The 19,936-nt window shown below is 37.7% G+C and overlaps 1 protein-coding gene across 1 annotated transcript in view; it reads left to right on the top strand.

Moving 5' to 3' along the window:
* The window catches only part of SLC2A13 (solute carrier family 2 member 13), a 375,922-nt gene that overhangs the window by 272,431 nt on the left and 83,555 nt on the right, over positions 1-19,936 (top strand). The window contains exon 7 of the mRNA XM_008704707.2: positions 6,646-6,771. Within this exon, the coding sequence (XP_008702929.2) occupies positions 6,646-6,771 (126 nt within the window). The remainder of the gene's footprint in view (positions 1-6,645; positions 6,772-19,936) is intronic.

Here is a 19,936-nt window from a genome sequence, read left to right as displayed (position 1 = left end):
TTCATGGCTCTCTGATCGAATCCATATACAAATGGTCTTTTTTCCAAATATCTGGAACATAGTCCTATTTCTCATCTCTTCCCCTTAGAAAGTGAAGCTAAGATTCCCGAGTCAGATGCAGAAGATTCACAGCAGTAAAGCCTGCGGATTAAAAGCAATTACAAGCTCTTGCTCTTCGGTCTGCTCGTAAAGGGGGTAAACTTAACCTGTTTCTCAGAGTAGGTTTCTTTCCTTCCATTCCTTTTTAACATTTACGGGTACTGTAGGCTCTAATTTCTTGTAACTGTCTAATCTTTTATGCATTCTTGGACTGGTTCTCCCATTTTATCTCAGAAAAGTTCACAACAAACTCTCTAAAGGGGAGGTAAAAAGAAGAGAGCTCAGTCTGCCAAGCCTGTCTCTTCCAGTAGGGCTAAGTATTTTCCTATTATGCTACACGGACCTTTGGTTAACATAGTTAAAAACACAAATCTCAGCTTCAGCTTTGCAATTATAAAATGGCATGTATGTGCGTATGTTTGCATATGTACATGTGTGTATTTAGGTAAGGAAATGTATCATACACACAAACACACATTTACATGCAACTTTTTCGGTCAATAAATTGAGAGTAAGTACACAGTTTTACATGTTATTTTATTTATTACCACCATTTGAAAACTCTTTTATATTAAAAGAGCCTATTTTATGTCCTTGTGATTGTATTTGTATAAACACTGATGTGTCCCTAAAAAGCTCTGTAACACACATTCCTGTTATGCATTTCACTAGGTACACTTACCTGATAGGAGCTGCTGATATCTGCGTAGTGCTCCTACCATTACCACTTTTTTTTATTGAGAGCTTGCTGATATTTCAAGGCATAGGGTGGGTAGGGAGTTCCTCATTAATGTCATAATTTGGATCACAGTGACAACTGTAAGAGCATGACACTGAGGCATACTTTCTTTGATTAGCATTGTACTATTTTTAAATATAATGGCAAATTCTTAAGAGTGAGCACCTCATAAATATCTTTCCATTCATGGAAACCATAATCATAAATATTGCCTCTTCTGAAGCTTTCTAGAATTAGAAAATAAAAATTTAAAAGCAAGTCAGGGTATCCCTTTTAGAAGACATAACATTCTTTGATTTCTCTTCCTGCTGCTTCATTACTGGTATATAGAAATGCAACAGATTTCTCTGCATTGATTTTGTATCCTGCTACTCAAAACAGTCTACACATTCAGTGCAATCCCTATGAAAATACCACCAGCATTTTTCACATAGGTTGAACAAAAAAATCCTAAAATTTGTATGGAACCACAAAAGACCACAAATATCCAAAGCAGTCTTGAAAAGGAAAAGCAAAGCTGGAGGCATCACTATTCCAGACTTCAAACTATATTACAAAGCTGTAGTCATCAAGACAGCATCATATTGGCAGCACAAAAACAGACACAGATCAGTGGAATAGAATAGAAAGCCCAGAAATGGACCCACAACTATATGGTCAACTAATTTTTGACAAAGCAGGAAAGAATATCCAATGGAAAAAAGACAGTGTCTCCAACAAATCATGTTGGGAAAACTGGACAACAACACACAAAAGAATGAAACTGAACTACTTTCTTACACCATACATGAAAATAAATTCAAAATGGGTGAAAGTCCTAAATGTGAGACAGGAAACCATCAGAATCCCGGAGGAATACACAGGCAATAGCTTCTTTGGCTTCAGCCATAGCAACTTCTTGCTAGACACGTTACCACAGGCAAGGGAAACAAAAGCAAAAATGAAATATCAGGACTAAATCAAGATAAAAAGCTGCACAGAGAAGAAAACAACAAAACTAGAAGGCAGCCTATGGAATGGAAGAACATATTTGCAAACAACATATCTGATAAAGGTTTAGTTTCCAAAATCTAAAGAACTTATCAAACTCAACACCCAAAAACCAAATAATCCAGTTAAGAAATGGGCAAAACACAGGAATAGACACTTTTCCAAAGAAGACATCCAGATGGCTACCAGACCCAGGAAATGATGCTCACATCACTTGTCATCAGGGAAACACAAATCAAAACCATGATGAGATACCACCTCATGCTTGTCAGGGTGGCTAAAATTAACAACACAGGAAATAACAGATGTTGGTGAGGACGAGGAGAAAGGGAAACCCTCTTACACTGCTGGTGGGAATGCAAACTTGTCTAGCCACTGTGGAAAACAGTATGGAGGTCCCTCACAAAGTTAAAAATAGAGCTATGCTACAATCTGGCAATTGCACCGGATACAAAAATACTGATCTGAAGGGGCACATGCACCCCGATGTTCATAGCAACATTATTAACAATAGCCAGACTTTGGAGAGAGCCTAAATGTCCATTGACTGATGAATGGATAAAGATGTGGAGATGTGGTGTATGTGTGTGTGTATCTGTGTGTGTGTGTATACATAGATACATACACACATGTATACACATACACACATATGTATATGTAATGGAATATTACTCAGCTATCAAAAAGAATGAAATCTTACCATTCACTATGATGTGGATGGAGCTAGAGTGTATTATGCTAAGTGAAATAAGTCAGAGAAAGACAAATACCATATGGTATTCCACTCATGTGCAATTTAAGAAAGAAAATAGATGGGGTGCAGTCTGTTAGCATCTGATTCTTGGTTTTGGCTCAGGTCATGATCTCAGGGGTCCTGGGATCGAGCCGTGTGTCAGGCTCCATGCTCAGTGTGGAGTCTGCTTGAGATTTTCTCTCTCCCTCTGCCCCTCACGTTTGTGCTGTCTCTAAATAAATAAATAAAATATTTTTTTAAAAAGAAAATAGATGAACATATGGGGGGCGGGGAACAAACCATAAGAGACTCTTAAAAATAGAAAACAAACTAAGGGTTGATGGAGGGAGGTGGGTGATGGGTATTAAGGAGGGCACTTGTGATGAGCACTTGGTGTTGTACGTAAGTGATGAATTACTGAATTCTCCTGAAACCAGTATTGCACAGTATGTTAACTAACTGAAATTTAAATTAAAAAAAAGAGGATCTAAAACATCCTGCCCCCCCAAAATTAGTATATCAACTACAAATCATCCAGATCTAGCAGATGTTTCACAAATACTCCACTTCCAACAGAATATACATTCCTTAAGTACACAAGGAACATTGTCCAGGATAGATCACATGCCAGGCCACAGAACAAGCCTCAATAAACTGAAAAGATCTGAAATCATACTAATTAGGTATGTGTTTTCCCATAACAGTGAAGTGAGCCTGGAAATCACTAACAGAAAAAAATTGGGGAAATTCATGAATATGTGAAAATTAAATCACATGTCTTAATCCAGTAGGTCAAAGGAGTCACAAGGAAAATTAGAAAATTCCTTGAGATGAATGAAAATGAAGACCAAACATAGCAAATAGGGGATGCACGTTCAGCAGTGTTCAGAGGGAAATTCATAGCTCAACTTCCTGCAGTAAAAAGGAAGCGAGATATCCAATCAAAAAGCTAACCTTCCACCTTAAGACAAGAGATGTGTAAAAGAAAGAAGGAGCAGTAATCAAAAGGGTCTGAAATGGGCTAAGGAGATGGAATGGAATGAAAGCCCAGATAGAGAAGAAAAACAACTTCTCTTTGTAACTGGAGCAGAGGAAAGTATGATTGCTTCTGGGTTTGCAATAGGAGTATAAAGTTACCATCTTTACCACTTCTGTTTTCTGTGTGAAGGTGGACTTGCGGTGAAGCTGGCTATGAAGTGACTCGAAGGACACAGCATTGGAGATTTGAAGAATAGTCCCTGTGTAATGTGGTTGGAAAAGTCCTTGTATGGAGTTGACCAGAGAAAATTAGGAGGCACGTCAGGCCGTGAGGCTGCTTTGGAGGCTGGTAGCCGGTACTAGAGAGAACTGCTGGTCTGCCTGTGGTGTGATTCCCTCAGCTGCATTTGGGTCTGTGGGGAAGGCATAGAAAAGGCAAACGTTTACACTCACACATGGCTAGGATTTTTGCTAGGCGGGTGAGATGGAAAGATAAATTGGCAGGGAAATTTAGAATGTTGAAATGCTAGGCCACCATCAGTAAGCTAGAGAAGGATGGAACTAAAGAAAGTAAAAAGCCAGTGAGTAGGGAACAAGTAGAGGCATGATCCCCAGTGGCCAGGAGGTCTGACAGCTCCTCGAGCACAGGGAATCTGTTCCGTTTACTGCTGTGGCCCAACCCCCAGCATAGTGCCTGGCACATGGTAAGTGGAAAATACCTGCCCTGAGCCAGTCGCCAGGGCAGAGCCGGGATCGTGGGTCAGCAGCTGGAAGAGCGGGAGGTTGTGGTCAGCGTCGGGTGAGTGCGTGATGACGGGAGGACGCAGAGCCCGAGCAGTGCCACCTCGTGAGGTCTGACCCGCACGTGTCATCGGTTCTCGGTAACTGTGAGCCTTCAACATTACTTTTTTTTTTTTTTTTTTTGGCCTGTTACAGGAATTACTTATTTTTAAAGATATAGAGTCATTTCTCTAGCATTGGATGAGTCAGCCTTTCCCAAATAAGTATCCTTTGAAGCCACTGGAAAAATCAGGGTTAGATTCCTCCTCACGTGGGGGGAAGAAACCAACAAAGTCCTGGTAGGAGCTCCTTTCTTTCCAGATTAGCCCGTGGAGTCGTGAAAGCCGGAAGCTCACAGGACTTCTAACGCTCCTGTTCTGTTTAGTTTGCTTAGCACAGGTGTGGACCTTTTTATATTTGCAATGCTGTATCACCTCGCTAAAGTATGTTGACCTTTCAGTCGGCTGTCAAAGGCTCTCTTTTGCTTTTAGGACAGACATACCTCGTTTTCCCGTGCTTCGCTTTACTGCATCTCACAGAATCTTGTGTTCTTTACAAATTGTATTTTTGCAGCAACCGTGCATCAAGCGAGTCTCTCGGCACTATTTTTCCAGCAGTGTTTGCTCACTTCGTATCTGTCATCTTTTAGTAAATCTCACAAGAGTTCAGACTTTTTCATTACTATTTGTTAGGGTGATCTGTGATCAGTGATTATGACTTGCTGGAAGCTTGGGTGATGGTAGCATTTTTTAGCAATAAAGTATTTTTAAGTTAAGATATGCACGTTGGTTTTTTTAGATATAATGCTGTTGCATCCACAAGAGACCATAGTATAGAGTAAACATGACTTTTGTATGCACTGGGAAACCAAAAAATTCATTTATTGTGGTATTTGCTTTATTGCATTGGTCTGGAACCGAATCCGCAGTATCTCCAAGCTATGCCTCCCGGGGTCTGGTCTCATTTAAAATTAAGGATGGCTGTTTGCAAAGGAAAAGTTTACAGAAGGAGACTGAAATGATAATCTTGTTTTTAAACAATGCCAGTGTTTTCCCATTCAGCTAAATTAATCAAAGACTTATTTTGATTTTGAGGATTCGCATCTTTTTTTGGATGACTGGCAGTAGTACTTACCCTGTTTCTCCCCCACACCCCAATCGCATAATTACTTGTACACAGTCAATAATAAGTCTGTGCTGACTGATCTCTAATTGTAAAATAAGCAGTCCTCTGAAATGCCCTTCCCTCTACCTCTTTGCCTGGTAAATTTCTTTTATGATCTACTTCAAGTATCTCCTCCCAAACTATCCCCACCTCTTACAGGCAAATGAACAGGCCTCTGTCCTTAGAGTAGTTCACCCTGATTTCTGTTACACTGCCTTTATTTATTTGTGTATCTGTTCCTGTCCTTGCCTTTTATCTACCCAGGAGCAGGGACTTTGTCCTATTCATCTTAGTGCCTGCAGTGCCCTGAGTGTGCCTGCCATGTTTGAGGTTCTCCAGAATTGTCTGGCAAATGAGTTTGACAGCAAGAAAACACATTTACCAGTGCTTTGTAAACTTAGGTTGGAAAACCCTGCCCTCTAAAGGATTTTGCCTCTTTACAATTTTCTGCAGTTAGGACAGTGCTGTTAATGTGAGCCATTGCTCACATAATTGATTATGGCTCTGTGATCCAACCAGTAGATGTAATTAACTTAGAGAAAAGTTAGCCTTTTTTCCTTTACCAACTTATTTTAAATTAAGCACAGCACATAGTTGATACTCAGTGTAGATTTGTTAAGAGTGCAGATGTCCTACCAAGACGTTAACAGTGACCATTGTTGGGGTGGTGGTATTTTTGTTTTTAACTTTTTTCATCAGATGTAATGTTTTTCATTCTTTGAATTTTCTATTTCATTATATATATTGGGAAATGTATTTCCTACCTTTAAGAGATAGGGTACATAATGGAGACAGTTAAGAGAAATAAATGCTTTGGTACAATTTGGAACCACTCAGCTGGGTTACATTGGGCCAGTCCATGCTTTGATAACAAATTTCAGTGGCTTAGAAAAGCAAATGTTGATTTGCTGAGGGACAGCTGGGGATCTTTTACACCCAGTGTCTCAGACCCAAGCCTCCTCCATCTCAAAGCGGCTTCCACAGTTGCTGTAGCCAAGGGAGGGACAGGTGGGGGAGACCTGCCAGCTCCCAGCAGCCCCAGCACATGTCCCTTTGCCATGGCTAAAGTGAGTGCCATGGCCCCAAGCTCCCTGCAAAGTATAGTGGAAAGTGCAGAAGAACGCCAGTTGTCTCTAACGTGACGTAACTCTTTATCTTACAGTTACTGTAATGACTGTATGTTGGATCCAGACTGTGGTTTCTGCTACAGGATGAACAAATCAACTGTCATTGACTCCTCCTGTGTTCCAGTTAATAAAGCGTCTACGAATGAGGCAGCCTGGGGCAGGTATGTCACCTCTCATATACCATAAGAGCATAAAATACAATTTCAGAGTGAGACCTTTTTTGTTATTGGTCATATTCCCTATGCTATACATTTCATCTGTGTGACTTATTTATTGTGTAACTGGAAGTTTATACCTTTTAATCCCATTTACCTATTTCCTCCATCCCCCAGCCAACATCCCCGCAGGCAACCTCCAGTTTATTCTCTGTACTGAAGAATCTGGTTTTTTGTCATTTTGTTCATTTATTGGTTTTTAGATTCTGCGTGTAAGTGAAATCATATGGTATTTGGTTCTCTGACTCATATCACTTAGTATAATACCCATGAGGTCCACCCATGTTGTTGAGTAGTATTCCGTTGTGCGTACACCACATCTTCATCCAGGCATCTGTTGGACACTTGGGCTGCTTCCGTATCTTGACTATTATAAATAATGCTGCAGTAAACATATGGGTACACGTATCTGTCTTTTCAAACTGTTGTTTTTGCTTTCTTTGGGTAATTACCTCATAGAGGAATAACTGGATCACATGGTAGTTCTATTTTTAGTTTTTTGAGGAACCTCTGTGCTTCCCCATAGTGTGCTGCACCAATTTACATTCCCACCAACAGTGTACGATGGTTCCCTTTTCTCCATGTCTTCATCAGTACTTGTTATATCTTATTTTCTCATACTAGCCACTCTGACAGGTGTGAGGTGCTATCCCGTTGTGGTTCTGATTTGCATTTGCCTGATGATTATCGATATTGAGCATCTTCTCATGTGTCTGTTGGCCATCTGGATGTCTTCTTTGGAAAAATGTCTGCTTAGGTGCTCTGCCCATTTTTTTTTTTCAACTTCAGGTTGGTTTTTGGTATTGAGTTGTGTAAGTTCTTTATATATCTTGAATGTGGACCCTTTATCAGGTATATCATTTGCAGATATCTGCCCCCATTCACTAGGTTGTCTTTTTGTTTTGTTGATGCTTTCCTTTGCTGTGCAAAAGCTTTGATCACAGGGATGCAAGCGTGGCTCAATATTCATAAACCATTCATTGTGATACGTCACATTAACAAGAGGAAGGATAAAAACCATATGGTTATTTCCATAGATGCAGAAAAAGATCTGACAAAATGCATATGTTCATGATAAAAACTTTAAACAAAAGTGGGTTTAGAGGGAACATACCTCAAACTAATAAAGTCTACATATGAAAAACCGAGAGGTAATATCATACTCAATGGTGAAAACTGAAAGCTTTTCCTCTAAGATCAGGAACAAGGCAAGGATGTCCACTCCCACTACTTTTATTCAACACAGTACTAGAACTCCTAATTGCAGCAGGCAGACAAGAAAAGGAATTAAAAGGCATTCAAATTGGTAAGGAAGAAAACTGCCATTATTTACAGATGACGTGATACTATATATATAGAAACCCTAGAGACTCCACCAAAAAAAGCTCTTAAAACTGATAAATGAATTCAGTAAAGTTGCAGGATACATAATCAATATACTGGAATCTGTTGCATTTTTATACACTATTAACAAAGTAGCAGAAAGAGAAGCTATTTACAGTTGCATCAAAAAGAATAAAAAAACCTTAAAATAAATGTAACCAAGGAAATGAAAGACCCGTACTCTGAAAACTGAGACAATGGTGAAAGAACTCAAAGATGACATAGACACACAGAAGGTTATATCATGCTCATGGATTGAAAGAATTAATCTCATTAAAATGTCCATACTATCCAAACAATCTACAGATTCAGTGCAATCCCTATCAAAATACCAATTGTATTTTTCACAGAACTAGAACAAATAATTCCTAAAATCACAAAAGACTTCTAAGAGTCCAGGCAATCTTGAGAAAAAGGAACATAGCTGGAAGCATCACAATCCCAGATTTCAAGGTATATTAGAAAGCCGTAGTAATCAAAACAGTATGGCACAGAACTAGACATACAGATCAGTGGAACAGAGTAGAGTCCAGAAATAAACCACTGCTTTTATGGTCGATTAATGTATGACAGAGGAGGCAAGAATATACAATGGGGAAAAGAGTCTCTTCAATGAATGGTGTTGGGAAAACTGGACAGCTACATGCAAAAGAATGAAATGGGACCACTTTCATACACCACACACAAAAATAAACTCAAAATGGATTAAAGACCTAAACGTGAGACCTGAAACCATAAAATAACTAGAAGAAAACATAGGCCATAATCTGACATCAGCCTTAGCAATATTTATGGATATGTCTCCTAAAGCAAGGGAAACAAAAGCAAAGATAAACTATTGGGACCACACCAAAATAATAAGCTTTTGCACAGCAAAAGAGTAAGTCTTATTTTTAAACTTAGTGAGTGCATTTATAGTCAATGACTGCAGTTCTTTTAAACTAGTCTTTTAAACTGATTTTCACAACTATATTGCTTTGCAGCATATACTGATAAAGGCAACACTGATAACATTGCAATTGTGTGTTTCACAAACTTAGAGTAGAAAGCACTCAAGCCTAGACTTTAGGAAATCCAGATGCAGACCCAGTTCTGTCCTAGGCTTTAGAAGGCTGGCTCTTGAGACAGATATTCCTGTATATTTCCAAGGCAGTTTCTCCCATTGCATATTAACTACACCAGTAATTTTCAAACTCTGAAACTTAAAATTCTCAAGTCAAAATGAATTAATATCTCTTTAAATTCTTTCATGCAACTATTGTTTTTTTTGAGTACATTCCTGGAATTTAGTAAAATTAAGCAAAGTAATGATAAAAGTTGGTAATCATTAGCATGTAACCAGTCTGGGAAGCTATAAACTCTTATCATTTTGACAGATTACATTGGTTTGTAGTAGGCACATAAATGAAATATTGTATAGAATAAATATTCCCCACATTTATGAACTATTCATATCCATGGACACAGGAAATATGTAAATATTATTTGATATGGCCTTAACCTCTTATGTATTCTAAATTCCCATAAAAAGAAAAATAATGCTCTCATTCTGTCTACCTCACAGAACTGATGAAGGCAATGAAATCTGTTAATTACTTATATCTCCTAGAAGGTATAAAGTATAATGTATCATTATTAATCATTATGCTGTTGTCATTAATCATTTTATTAGGGAATTACTGCAAAGAAGTAGAAGTAAATTCTATGGTATTTGACTGAAAATCTAGACTACATTTTAAATATACTAATTACAAAGAAATATCTAAAGGAAATGCAATTATTGCTTAAAATGAAAACTTGAGCTTCTTTTAAAAGCACCCAGTGTATAATTTTCATCAGCCAAGCTTCATTAGTGAGTTAATTGATTAAATATTTCTGGATGTAATGCTTTACAGTTTTAACCCTTATGATTCTTTTTTCAATAGATAAATACTGAAAGTTTGCTTTTTAGAATTATGAATATGTCATGAAATCTGTATATGTACTTTCCTGTACTTCACAGAATTAACTTAAAAACATATTAGAAATGTACACTAGTGATAAGGGGACACTAAAATTAGGCATTTCTCTCATCCTCTGTAGAAGGTCTAGAGGTCAGCGGCCTCAAAATAGGAGTTTTGTTCTTACTGTTTGCAAATAACAGATAGTACAACTTTTTAATAGAAATGTATATTACTTCTTTTATGTTAACTTATTCTTACATTTTATTTATATGTTTAGAGCATTATTCCTTGAGTATACTCACTACTAGAGAAAAGTGAGGCACAGATTACCTAGGGAAAAACATGAAGAACTAAACAAAATATGCAGAGAACTTTTATGTTTGTAGAATATTCTTAGAATAATTTCAAATTCTTTACCACTCCCCTTCAAAAAAAGACAGTTTTCGTCACTTTTCTCTGTCCCGAGTGACAGGCCTCCTCTGACTTAGCCACTGTGGTTGGCTGCTTCAATCTGTGTTAGAAAGAAGGCAAAAAAAAGGCAGAATAGATTCTAATTTCAGCCTTTATCATTTAGCTTGTTTGTCAATGGCACCTGGACAGTCTGGGCCTCCCTCAGCCCCACTTCTCATCTGTACAATGGGAATAATACACTTGTTGTGTTGAACAATATGGTTTTTATGAAGATTATGTAAGAGTGTATCCGAAGACACTTTTAAATGTAATACCTTGTGTAAATGTTAGTGTTAAGTATCCTGTACTAATTGTTTTTCTTAGATTTGTCAATAACACATTTTCTAGATTAGAATAAGCTCCTAACAGGTGCGCATTCAAATACCTTCCATTCATTTGTCTGCCTCTTCATCCACCTCCCTTTCTCTTGGCTCTCTCTACACACAAAACCATAGATAATCTATTCTGGAGCTTCAAACATCCTGACTCTTTAAAAGTATTGCTAATGAGGCAAACTTTCTTAATGTGCTGATTCAGTATTTGTTTCCTATAATAACAACATTTTCACTCTGTAATTAGCACACTAAAATAGCTAGATAGAGGCCCTATTTGGCAGTTCATTGTTCTAACTCACACTGAATGCCTGGTTTATTGTATTCATTCAGCAGAGATATTTTTCTCAAAGCTGCACTCTGATGCAACACCCAGACTGTCTTCCCGGCATCCCACTCCTCTCCCACACGGAAGTCCTGCCCATCTAAATCCCTTGCTGTCTACCCTAATACCCATTGTGATTTCCCACCTCTATGCCTTTCCTCACACTGTGCTTTCGGTCTCGAATTTACCCTCCTTCTTCCGCCTTCTGCCTGACATTTTTTGCCTAGATCACATGTCACTTTTTCCTTGCAGTCTCTCTGATTAGCCCCAGGAAACGATCCTTACGAAATCCCACGTTTGCCCTTTAGCAATTGCATGCTACCTTATACGATAGTGATACTGTCTTCTGTGATAGTGACTTGGGTTTGGATGTGTCTTTGCTTCTAGATTATAAATTCCGATGTCTGTATCGTGCACTGTTTTTAAAGATTTGCATTTATTTATTTATTTGAGCGAGCACAAGTTGGGTGGGGAGGTAGAGGCAAAGGGAAGCATACTCCCCACCGAGCAGGGAGCCTGAGATCATGACCTAAGCCAAAGACAGACGCTGAACGAACTGAGCCACCCACGCGTCCTCATGCTGTTTTTAATCCGCTGGTGCCTTGTACATTCAGACATTCAACAGTAATTGTTAAATGACAAAATGGAAAGGTTGCCATCACTGGAAAATAAGGGTTTGAAAGTACTGTAGTTCCAAATGGGAGGTGTTCCAACTTGAGTGAAATCTTCTACGTTGATACTTATTTCCAGGAAAGAGAATCTCTAAAAGAAAAATGGGTGATGCAGTTTTAATTAACAATGTTAAATGTTTACCTGGTACTAATTAACACGCTAAAAAAATTTTAAAAATAAAACTTAACCATGTCCTTCAAGTACATGCATGCTATATATTGCATGTAGTTGTGCTACATGAAAAATACTCTTTAAAAATTATTTTAAAATAATATTCAGAATTTTCACTGGTATGCAAGGGAAGCAACGTATTTATGGTGACAGTGTAAGATCAAGTTTATTATGAAATCAGGCCAAATGGCTAAAAACAGGATTTTACCTTCATCACCTTTTTTTTTTTTTTTAACTGTTAAAGGTATATATCCATTTTGCATTTAGAAAAAGAAATTTATTTTGTAATTAACAAACTATATCAGTATCTTAATATATTCACAAGTGGGATTGTTGTTTTTATTATTCATATTAAGAATTTAAAATCCAGGGGCGCCTGGGTGGCACAGCGGTTAAGCGTCTGCCTTCGGCTCAGGGCGTGATCCCGGCATTATGGGATCGAGCCCCACATCAGGCTCTCTATCTCTGTCGAATAAATAAATAAAATCTTTAAAAAAAAAAAAAAAAAAGAATTTAAAATCCACAAGCTATGCTTCTAAATTAATAATTAGTTCAAAATTAATTTTTGCTAGCATACATTTTAGAGAAGTAGAGAGAGAATCTAATACAGGATATTTTAATCCATTTTGGTTTTTAAATTACACTTTCCTTCATGTCTTTACTTGAATAGAAGTCCTCAGGCTAGATAATCTCTTCGAGGTCTACAGCTCTACAGTATGTATTTGTAAGTTTCATGTATCCGTAAGTAATTCACATGCCTCTGGATTCTTCTTTTTTCAAGCCCAGAAACTTAGCCTAACTCTTGGATTTAATGACTTTATTACAGAATGATGCTGTTTATGTTGCAAAAAACATTTCTGAATAATTTACCTCCCTCCTCCATGTTAATGTGTCCAATTTCTTAGTCGACATTGAATTGTAATAATAAACACATTTTAACAGTTTTATCCAAGTAGTAATACTCATAATGTGTTTGACTACGCTTCATCTTAGGCCCCAACTGTACATTTCTAGTCAGTCCTTGTTCCTTTTATGTTTTTAAAATTATTCTTCAGTTCATATTTCATTTGAAAAGGAGTCTGTCAGTTATTTTTCAGTAAAAAAGACTAAAGAAGACTATGAGACTTTTTTAGGGTAAGGACAGGGCGAAGGCCAAGGCTTGAATTGCATGTGCTTGGTAAGTAGAAAATAACATTGCCAAGTCTCAGTTCCTCAAATAATGGTGCATTTAAGCAGAAGATGTGCTGTGGCAGAGATGGAGTCTGGGGAGGTTGGGATTTATCAAAAAGGGGGTCGAGGGAATGATGAGGAAGGAAAATGCATGACTGGAGCTGATACTGGAAATGTGAGTTTAAATCCAGCTGTCAGCTTGATTTAGGAATTTTAATTTGATATTTATAGGTATGTTTTATAGGTATGGAAAGCATACTGCCAATGATTTTAGGTGAATGACTTTATGTGATACCTGGTTGTGGATAAGACATGGTATCACATGGTGAGATACAGTTCTCTTCCAAATATTCCTAATATATTAAGAAAATCAAAGCAAATTATGTTGAGTGAAGCAAGTTATATTGAGTGAAATAAACCCAGTCTCTAAAGGTGAAAGAAAGAAAGAAAGAAAAGAAAGATCGATCAGTTGGCACTAGTGTGATTTTAACACTTGGCAGGAAACATTATCTAACTAGAAATTATTAGCATTGTGTTTTCTTTACATAACTATCTTCTATTCTTGGCAAGTGTGGTTGATTGTATTATTGTTCAAAATATCTGCAGCACTAGCCAGGGAAGGACTAGGTTTTTCCACATGACTTGCTCTGGCCAAAGAAATGCGAGTGGAACCAATCCACGCCACTTTTAAGCCGAAGCTTTAAGAGTAAGGATTTGTCATGTCCTCTTTTTCTTCTGGAGTAAAGTTGGCAATGTCCCAGAATAGAAGGTGTTCCATTAGCTTTGGTCACAGAATAAAGAAAATGTGGAGTAGAACTGTACCTGACCTCATATGGATCTGTGTGAGCATATGACATGGTAGCCCTACATGGCACTGGGATTTGGGGCTCTTTTGTTAACTCTGCATAACCTCTTCTCTTCTGACTGAGAAAGCAAGATAAGCTGTATTCCACAGTGGAATTTTCTTATGTAAGTTTTAAAAGGAAGCTCATTTTTAAAAACTATTAAGTAACAATACAGGAAAACAAAAAATATGGTAAACAGTCGCAAAGGGGGTTACTCAGTGCCTTGGTTTGGGGAATACTACTATAGGGGTAGAGGGCTATTAAGATTTTTAAGTAGGGACTAATGTGAATGGCTTTGGATTTAAAAGATAAAATCCTGGTCGAAAAAAGAAGGAAGAATTTTTAAAAGAACAGGTAGAAGGAGGGTAAGGCAAGGCATTTGGAAATCTAATACAAGGAATGTGGATGGCTGATATCTGCATTTTAACATGTTATAGGGGTGCCTGGTGGTGCAGTCGGTTAGGCATCTGATTCTTGGTTTTGGCTCTGGTCATGATCTCATGGGTCCAGCTCTGCGCTCAGAGGGGAGTCTGCTGGAGATTCTCTCTCCCTCTCCCTCTGCCCCTCCTCCCTGCACGTGTGCTTGCTCTCTCACTCGCGCTCTCTCTCTCTAAAATAAGTAAATCTTTAAAAAAATAAAGTAAAATACTCCTACATATTTTATTAAAGACATTTAAAGGAAAGATTACTCATGTTGCTGTGGATACAGAAAGGACAGCATTCGAAATCCAAATACTCTCAGAAAGTCTCCTGCTAGAGAGCATGTGTGAACCTAAACTCCAGTTGTGCCAGTCAGACTTGCTGCCTCAGTACCCATCATTAAGGTCCTTCCTACTCTCATGGTTTCAGTGATAGCTTTAAAAAAAAATCATCAAAATAGTTTAAACCCCTTAAATCTAGATTTACGACACGTACCGTTTTTACAGTAACAACCACGTCGTACCATTTGGAATTTTCATGGACCTGCATGAACCAGTGCCCATCAGAATTCCTGTTGTTTCCAAACAGTGCTAAAGTGGCTGCCTGAAAACCATCGAAACTTAGTTGTTCTGTCCTGGGATTTCGAGGAAGAGTTCATTGTAACACCCTTGACTGTATTATCACTTGTCCTCTTATGATGAGTGCTGTCTTATTTTATCCAAGAATGTTATTTTTAAAATAAACAGTCCCAAGTGTTAGCCAACTTTATTTTCATTTCAGAGGTGCCTGTGCCCTAGAACCCTCTGAAAAATACAACAAAAAAATGTATTTTAACTTTCTGTCGTTTATTTGATATATGAGTTTTGGGGAAAAGGTTGGATATAGAGCTGTTCTGCATGAACAAACCCATAAATATTAATATTCTTATGCTTAATTATTGGTATGTTGAATTTTATAACAGAATTTAAATTCAGTTCACACTAGTAAGGCATCTGTAGCTAGAAATACAAAGAGGCTTTTTGTACTTTCATTTTAAACATTAGTATTTGATATTCTGCTACGTGCTGTTAGAAATATATTAAAAATACACAGACATTACTTCAAGATTGATAATCTAGGACAGATAGGTAGCAACATTTATACAAGTATACTTTAAAGTTACTCTAAAGAAATTGAAATTCCTTTTACAAGTACATAAAGAAAAATATTTGCCAAATATACTGCTTAGGGTCAAGGACATTTAGAAGAGAAAGTTTGCGAAAATAAGTTTTAGAATGTGCAACATTTAAAAAAGCAGCCCTAGCTTTTAGGAATCTCAATTAATGGAAGGCTTGAGGAATGAAAGTTTGTGGCAAACTGTAGGACAGAGTATTTCAGATACAAAATATGGACTGTAGGTATTTGCAAAATTATGTATTCCTACCTTAGAAAATATTTTTAAATGTGTTGAATTCCTTCTATCACAATGGCTTACTTGAACTGCCTGTGACATAACTGAGGAAAAAGTGTCCAAAGTATAAAGTCACTTATAAATCATTAATTTATTTTATGAGCTTTTAAAGCTCCTGAAAATTTATTAACTTTTTCAGCTTTATTGAGATTTGAATGACAAAATTATATGTATTGAGTATGTACATCATGATGTTTTTAGATGTACACAACCTGATGATTTAATACATGTATGTATTGTAAAATGCTTACCACGATCCAGTTAACACGTCCAGCACCTCATAGTTACTGTGTGTCCAGTAAGAACATAGAAGACTTACTCTCAGCAAATTCCAAGTATTCAGTACAGTAGTATTCATTGTAATCACCATGCTGTACGTGACATCCTGGAATTTGTTCATGTTGTAACTGGAAGTTTGTGCCCTTTGATCAGCCTCTCATTTCCCCACCTCCCAGCTGCTGCAACTACCATTCCATTCTCTGGTTCTGTGAGCTTGACTCACGAGCAGATCACAGTCTTTCTGCATCTGATTTATGTCACTTAGCATAATGACCTCCTAGTTCATCCACGTTGTCACAAATGGTAGGATTTCCTCCTTTTTTATGGCCGAATACTATGCCATTGTGTACACACGTGTATGCATGCACGCATATACACACGTGATATTTTTTTATCCATCTGCCTGTGGACACTTCAGTTGTCTCCATATCTTGGTTCTTGTGAATAATGTTTCAAGGAGCATTATTTTTCTTGACAAAAATTTCATTGGAAGCTTAAAAATGAGATTGCTGTGTGATGCATGGACACCCATTTATTAAAGCACTCAGGCTGTCAAAACTTCTAAAGCATCAGGGATGTGAAACTATTGTTCCTGTAACTATACTGTTTTTTGTTTGTTTTTCCTGTGGGTGCAGCCTGGTTGATTGGTAATGGGAAATCAGCTTATTTGTTTTAACATTGAACTTTTAGGAAATTCTTGATTATGCAGGCCTATTGTTATTTTTTAATTATTTGGCTTAGGAAACAGGTGATCACAATTCTGCTCAGGAGAATCAAGGGATGAGAGAAACCGACAGTGCAAAGTCAGCATTTTATATGTTAAAAACATCTGAAACTTTTCTACGTCTGTGTCAGGCTATAGTTACCATCTGAGGGAAAATGTGTATGAAACTTAATTTCTACATTTTTCTGCCGATTTAATTATTCAACAAACATTGACTGAGCTCTTAATGACCTAAAATAGGATTGCAGAGCTTGATATTCCTAAAAAATTGGAGGAGATCAACCAAGTCAAACACATGCAAAAACGAATTTCAGAGGTGTTTACAAAGCAGAAAAATGCCCTTGCCCTGCGCAGTGTCACAGAGCTACTTTTAGTAACACCAGAGTTAGTAACACAAAGGATGTATTTGCCCAGAACATCTCCTTCCCTGTAATCGAGCTATTATTGTCAGTTCTTTATCGATTCATAAGATATCTAATACTTGGGAGCAAATACTTCTTGGTCTGTGGTTACAACTCTGCTCCTTTAAATAGGGATTCAGAAGGTACATTGAAATATTTCGTGTCTTTTATAGTTAAACCAGGAAACATATTTAGGACTGCTGTTCAATTAAGTCTGAGGAGGTTTTTTCTTTCTTTCTTTCTTTCTTTTTTTTTTTTAGTTCCAGAGGTAGAATATAGTGATTCATCAGTTGCATAAAACACCCAGTACTCATTACATCAAGTGCCCTCCTTAATGCCCATCACCCAGTTACTCCAGCCCCCACCCATCTGCCCTCCAGCAACCTTCAGTGTCTATCCTGTGATTAAGAGTCTCTCATGGTTTAGGAGGGCACATATTGCATAGTGCACTGGGTGTTATACGCGAATAATGAACCATGGAACTTTACATCAAAAACTAGGAATGTACTGTATGGTGACTAACATAATATAATAAAAAATTATTATAAAAAAAAAAGTCTCTCTTGGTTTGCCTCCCTCTCAATTTTCATCTTATTTTTCCTTCCCTTCCCTTACATTCATCTGTTTTGCTTTTTAAATTCAACATATGAGTGAAATCATACGTTTTTCATGTTTCTCTGACTCCAAGTCTGAGGACTTTTACGTGATTATTTCTGTCTGCCCTGAGCCAGAAAGGAGGCAAGCTCTGGGATACCACGTTAGTGTAAAGGAGGAATGTTTTTCTCTACCCATCTTAGGTTCTGGGCTGGGCTCTGTAATAAGACAGATTAACAAGAGAAACAGGTAAACTAGACAGATTCTGGTTTCCTTTATTTGGCCAGGAAAGGAAAGGGGGATCACAAACCCAAGGATGTCACTTGGGTCAGAGGAGTGACCCAAGGAAGCTCTCCAGCAGAGTAGGGGTGCACAGTCAACTAGGAAGCATGGGTAGATGATAAAGAGCTGGACAATGTTACCACAAAGGTATCCACATTGGAAAGACAGAAGAAACTAGAGGAAAATATAATGAAGATAAAATGAGACAAGCCTAGAGAAGTTCAAGGAAGACACATCTTGAAGCCAGCTCAGCAAACATTCTGGGACCATAGTCAGCCTTTGCTGGAGTGTCCTCAGTTGTCCATCTCTCCATTTCTCCGGGCTGGGCAAGGAACTGCCTTTGAAGTAAACAGAATTGCCCCAGGTATATTGGCAAGGTCCTGATTAGACTGACAGCTTTGAGCTTTTCTTACAGACTTGGTGTTTGGTGTCTCTATACCCTAGATATAGATATTTTTTAAATTTACCTATTTAAAATATTTATAAAAAGCTAAAGACGAAATAGTCTATATATTTTTTTGATGGATTCCTGTCTTATGTCGAGGTCTTTCATCCATTTGGAGTTTATCTTTGTGTATGGAGTGAGAGAGTGGTCAAGTTTCATGCTTTTGCATGTAGCTGTCCAATTTTCCCAGCACCATTTATTGAAGAGACTGTCTTTTTTCCACTGGATTTTTTTTCCTGCTTTGTCAAAGATTAGTTGCCCGAGGAGCCGAGGGTCCATTTCTGGGTTCTGTATTCTGTTCCATTGGTCTGTGTGTCTGTTTTTGAGCCAGTACCATGCTGTCTTGATGATCACAGCTTTGTAGTACAGCTCGAAATCCGGCATTGTGATGCCCCCAGCTTTGTTTTTCCTTTTCAGCAATTCCTTGGCGATTCGGGGCCTTTTCTGGTTCCACACAAATTTAAGGGTTGTTTGTTCCAGTTCTTTGAAAAATGTCATTGGTATTTTGATCGGGATGGCATTGAAAGTGTAGATTGCTCTGGGTAGCATAGACATTTTAACTATGTTTATTCTTCCGATCCATGAGCATGGAATATTTTTCCATCTTTTTGTGTCTTCTTCAATGTCTTTCAAGAATGATCTGTAGTTTCTAGAATATAGATCCTTTACATCTCTGGTTAAGTTAACTCCGAGTAACGTATGATTTTTGGTGCCATTTAAATGGAATGGATTCCCTAATTTCTCTTTCTTCAGTCTCATTGTTCGTGTATAGAAATGCAACTGATTTCTGAGCATTGGTTTTGTATCCCACCACATTACTGAATTGCTCTATAACTTCTAGTAGTTTGGGGGTGGCTTCTTTTGGGTTTTCCATATAAAGTATCATGTCATCTGTGAAGAAAGACAGTTTGACTTCTTCTTTGCCAATTTGGATACCCTTTATCCCTTTTTCTTGTCTGATTGCTGTTGCAGGGACTTCTAGTACTATGTTGAATAATAATGGTGAGAGTGGGCATCCTTGTCGTGTTCCTGATCTTAAGGGAAAGGCATTCAGCTTTTCCCCATTGAGAATGACATTTGCTGTAGGCTTTTCATAGATGGTTTTTATGAAATTGAGGAATGTTCCCTCTGTCCCTACACTCTGAAGGGTTTTAATCAGGAAAGGGTGCTGTATTTTGTCAAGTGCTTTTTCTGCATCAATTGAGAGGATTATATGGTTCTTGAC

This window comes from Ursus maritimus, unplaced genomic scaffold (genome assembly GCF_017311325.1).
Source record: "Ursus maritimus isolate PB19 unplaced genomic scaffold, ASM1731132v1 scaffold_26, whole genome shotgun sequence".
Taxonomy (NCBI): domain Eukaryota; kingdom Metazoa; phylum Chordata; class Mammalia; order Carnivora; family Ursidae; genus Ursus; species Ursus maritimus.
This window is presented reverse-complemented; position numbering and strand designations above follow the sequence as displayed.